This window comes from Branchiostoma floridae, chromosome 9 (assembly GCF_000003815.2).
Source record: "Branchiostoma floridae strain S238N-H82 chromosome 9, Bfl_VNyyK, whole genome shotgun sequence".
NCBI lineage: Eukaryota > Metazoa > Chordata > Leptocardii > Amphioxiformes > Branchiostomatidae > Branchiostoma > Branchiostoma floridae.
Genome location: NC_049987.1, coordinates 13,741,104 through 13,744,132, shown reverse-complemented (window position 1 = coordinate 13,744,132; position 3,029 = coordinate 13,741,104). Strand labels below are relative to the sequence as shown.

The 3,029-nt window shown below is 44.5% G+C and overlaps 1 protein-coding gene across 1 annotated transcript; it reads left to right on the top strand.

Annotated features, from left to right (window-relative positions):
- The first annotated feature begins 979 nt into the window (after positions 1-979).
- Positions 980-2,965, top strand: LOC118422404 (suppressor of cytokine signaling 2-like). Its single transcript, XM_035829937.1, has one exon. The coding sequence runs from the start codon at positions 1,267-1,269 to the stop codon at positions 1,903-1,905; it is 639 nt and encodes a 212-aa protein (XP_035685830.1). The 5' UTR covers positions 980-1,266; the 3' UTR covers positions 1,906-2,965.
- The last annotated feature ends 64 nt before the right edge of the window (positions 2,966-3,029 follow it).

Below are 3,029 nucleotides of genomic sequence, written 5' to 3'. Positions count from 1 at the left end.
CGACCTCTCTGTTTGCTTCCCTCCGACGCTCTCTCTCTTGTGTCTTTATGATAAAGATTCTTGAAAAAAAAAACAGGTTGCATCATGATTCACATCACACAGGGTGAAAGCGTAATGTTACATAGAACTACTATAGTATGATTGTGCCACACACATGGGTGGTTTGGTGGTTAATGCCTACCGCGGAATTTTCACGTAGTCTGAATCTGTGTGGATGTATGTCTGCTTAGTCGATGTTGTGCATTCATGAGCAGGCGAATTGTTACAAAAGTTAGAGCACTAGAAAAGAGTTCTAAATGTTGCAAAAAACAGGTACTAGGTGTTTAACACTGAATAGTGAGCTCGCATCTTACATTAGTCTGAACTTCCTCTTGATCTCAGTTTGCGAACACCATAATTACGTATACCGTGTGCGTAGGTGTGTTTCCAACACAGGAAGAAGCAATATGTAATGGTAAATAGTTGTTTACATGGGTGTAAATTAAGAGTGATTTACGAAGACGTCACCTGCATAACGTTCATTATTACGTCAATACATTTAAGACGAGAAATTATAAGAAAGCAATAGATTAAAGAGTCCAATTTACAAATCACGCGCAAATAACATGTAACATTATACAATATTCAAGACCTTGCAAGTTCCGAATCAATTAACAAGGCCGTTTGGCAAACGTGAGATATTTCTCCATGCCCAAAAGCACACAATGAATTGAATTGCATTCACGTAACTCTTTTCCTTTTACCTCAGTTCCTTTGCAAACGTAACATACTTTTCAAGGTATTTCTCCATGCCACTTGAAAGTTGTCCAAGTCTAACGTATGCTTATTCAAACACCAGTGCTACTAAGGTAACGTCACGCAGTGCTGCTTCTAAGTACAGGAACGAAAGTTGCTTCCGGGTACTTGACGTCAGTGGGCGGAGCCTATTTTCCTTATAAGGAAACTTTTTGGTTCAACCACTGACCGGCCCCTTCACTTGCATAATGTGAGTCAGTGCCTGACAGCCAGTGACACAATAAGGGCGCGTGTATTCGCAGAAGCGGATATGACTACACTTTGAGGAGGGATTTCTCGAGAAGCCCATTCGTGTTCAGTGAGCTAGGGTGGTGTCGACCTTTCACTCAGTCAGCGCCGGACGCAGCAACGAACAGGTCGCAGAGACCACCACGAGAAGAGAAGCGGTCAGGTTACCGTGGGCCTTTTCTCTCTACTTCGGGAGACGTTGTAGCAGGGGCCGTAAGAAGATCTCTACGACCCCGGCGTACAATGCTTGACTCTCTCACCATAGCTACCAGTACTACCGACGTAGAAACGACAGGAACGACCAAGATGACTGTAGGCTCAGCGCCCAATGGTGTTCTCGTCGCCAAAAGGAGAAGTAGCTACTTTGACCTACGGCGGCTAGCCAACACTATAGCAACACTGGAGGCCTGTGGATGGTATTGGGGCGCACTGACGGCTGGACAATCCAAGGCCGTACTCAGGACTAAAGAAGACGGTGCATTCCTGGTCCGGGACAGCGAGAACTCGGCTCATCTCTTCAGCTTGAGTGTCAAAACTCCCCGGGGACCGACCAGTGTCAGGATACACTACACCGAGGACGGGAAATTCAGACTAGACTCGGACAAAAAATCCGACACGCCAGAATTCGACTGCGTGGTGAAATTAGTGGACTACTATGTGAAGCAGTCGGAGGAGGAAAACGCGCAACATTTCTGGTTGGAGCCGAACGGGAGACGCGAGGTACCGGTCAAACTGGCCCGGCCGCTCAGAGGGAAGGTCCCCCCGCTGCAACACCTGTGCCGTACGGTGATTCACAAGCAGACTTCCGAGGGAGAACAGGACAAACTTCCGCTACCGAAACCCCTCAAGAGCTTCCTGGCGGAGTACCCTTATCGACTGTGATAGATTATCGTGTGAACACTATGGACTTTGCCACTCAAGTATGAAAGGACTACTTTCAGAGACAAATATATTTTTGTACATAATAATAGTGGTCAGAAACGATGGCCGAATCTCGCCAGAACTGCTGCTATACCAGAACAGTATGTTGCAAGTGCCAAGTAGCAAAGGTAATGTCTTAGTTTCTGACTTAAATTGTGTCCACTGTTGTTTGTAAGCAGAAAGCACTAAACATGTGTAACGTTAGTTGGCATAGAGCCAGACTTGCCTAACTGGGTTATCCCAAAGACGTCACTGCCATTCCAGTGAGAAGGAATAACGTACAAACGTGCCGTAGTATGTAAATGTGATGTAACTAGCACCCTTCTACTTGACTTCAAGTTCTCCAGACAAGTCAAAGACACCGGGGATACCTGTCTGTCTTAGACTGGACATATGACGTATGAGTCATGTCTGTGACGTCATCTTGTAGTCAAGTGGAAACAGATCGGAAATGAACACGCCTTGGCCTTACACAGAAAGAACTGATTGTACATTAGCCACCAAACTAGACTTCCGCTAAAGCGTGGCAGCAAGAGACACAACGTTTGTGAAAGTGCAATTTATATTCTAAATACTCTGTAGAAATGTCGACTGTTTGCATAGGGTACTCAGTATATGTCTGTTTTACAGTCATAGAATGACCTGTCGACGGTTTTGGAACCGTTGCATTTGTATCGTAAGTTTTGTAACACTTGATTGTTCATGTACATTCCGGCATGTCTTAGTGTATACACACGACCAAGGCAAACTATTCTCACTGTCTAGGTGCGTAAGATAACAAATGTACACTGTGTACTCAGGACAAAGATTAGATGATCTTATATTTATAAAAGAGGCGCTCCTATGAGAACAAATGTGAAAACTTTATATCTATAACAGAGGCGCCCCTATGAGAACAAATATGGAACCTTGTTGCAGAGAATATTTATGTGATATGTATATGACATTGGCATTGCTGCAGACATGGGTCGTACATGTATGTGATGGCTTGCTGCTCCAAGGCCAAGGGAAAATGAAAGAATTAGAAAGAAAAAGTGGAACAGGGTCAAAGATCTTCAGAAGATGTTTATGTACGAAAAGAAAGT

Excerpts from the sequence above, each read along its gene's own strand:
- LOC118422404 (XM_035829937.1), top strand. The coding sequence starts at position 1,267 with ATGCTTGACTCTCTCACCATAGCTACCAGTACTACCGACGTAGAAACG.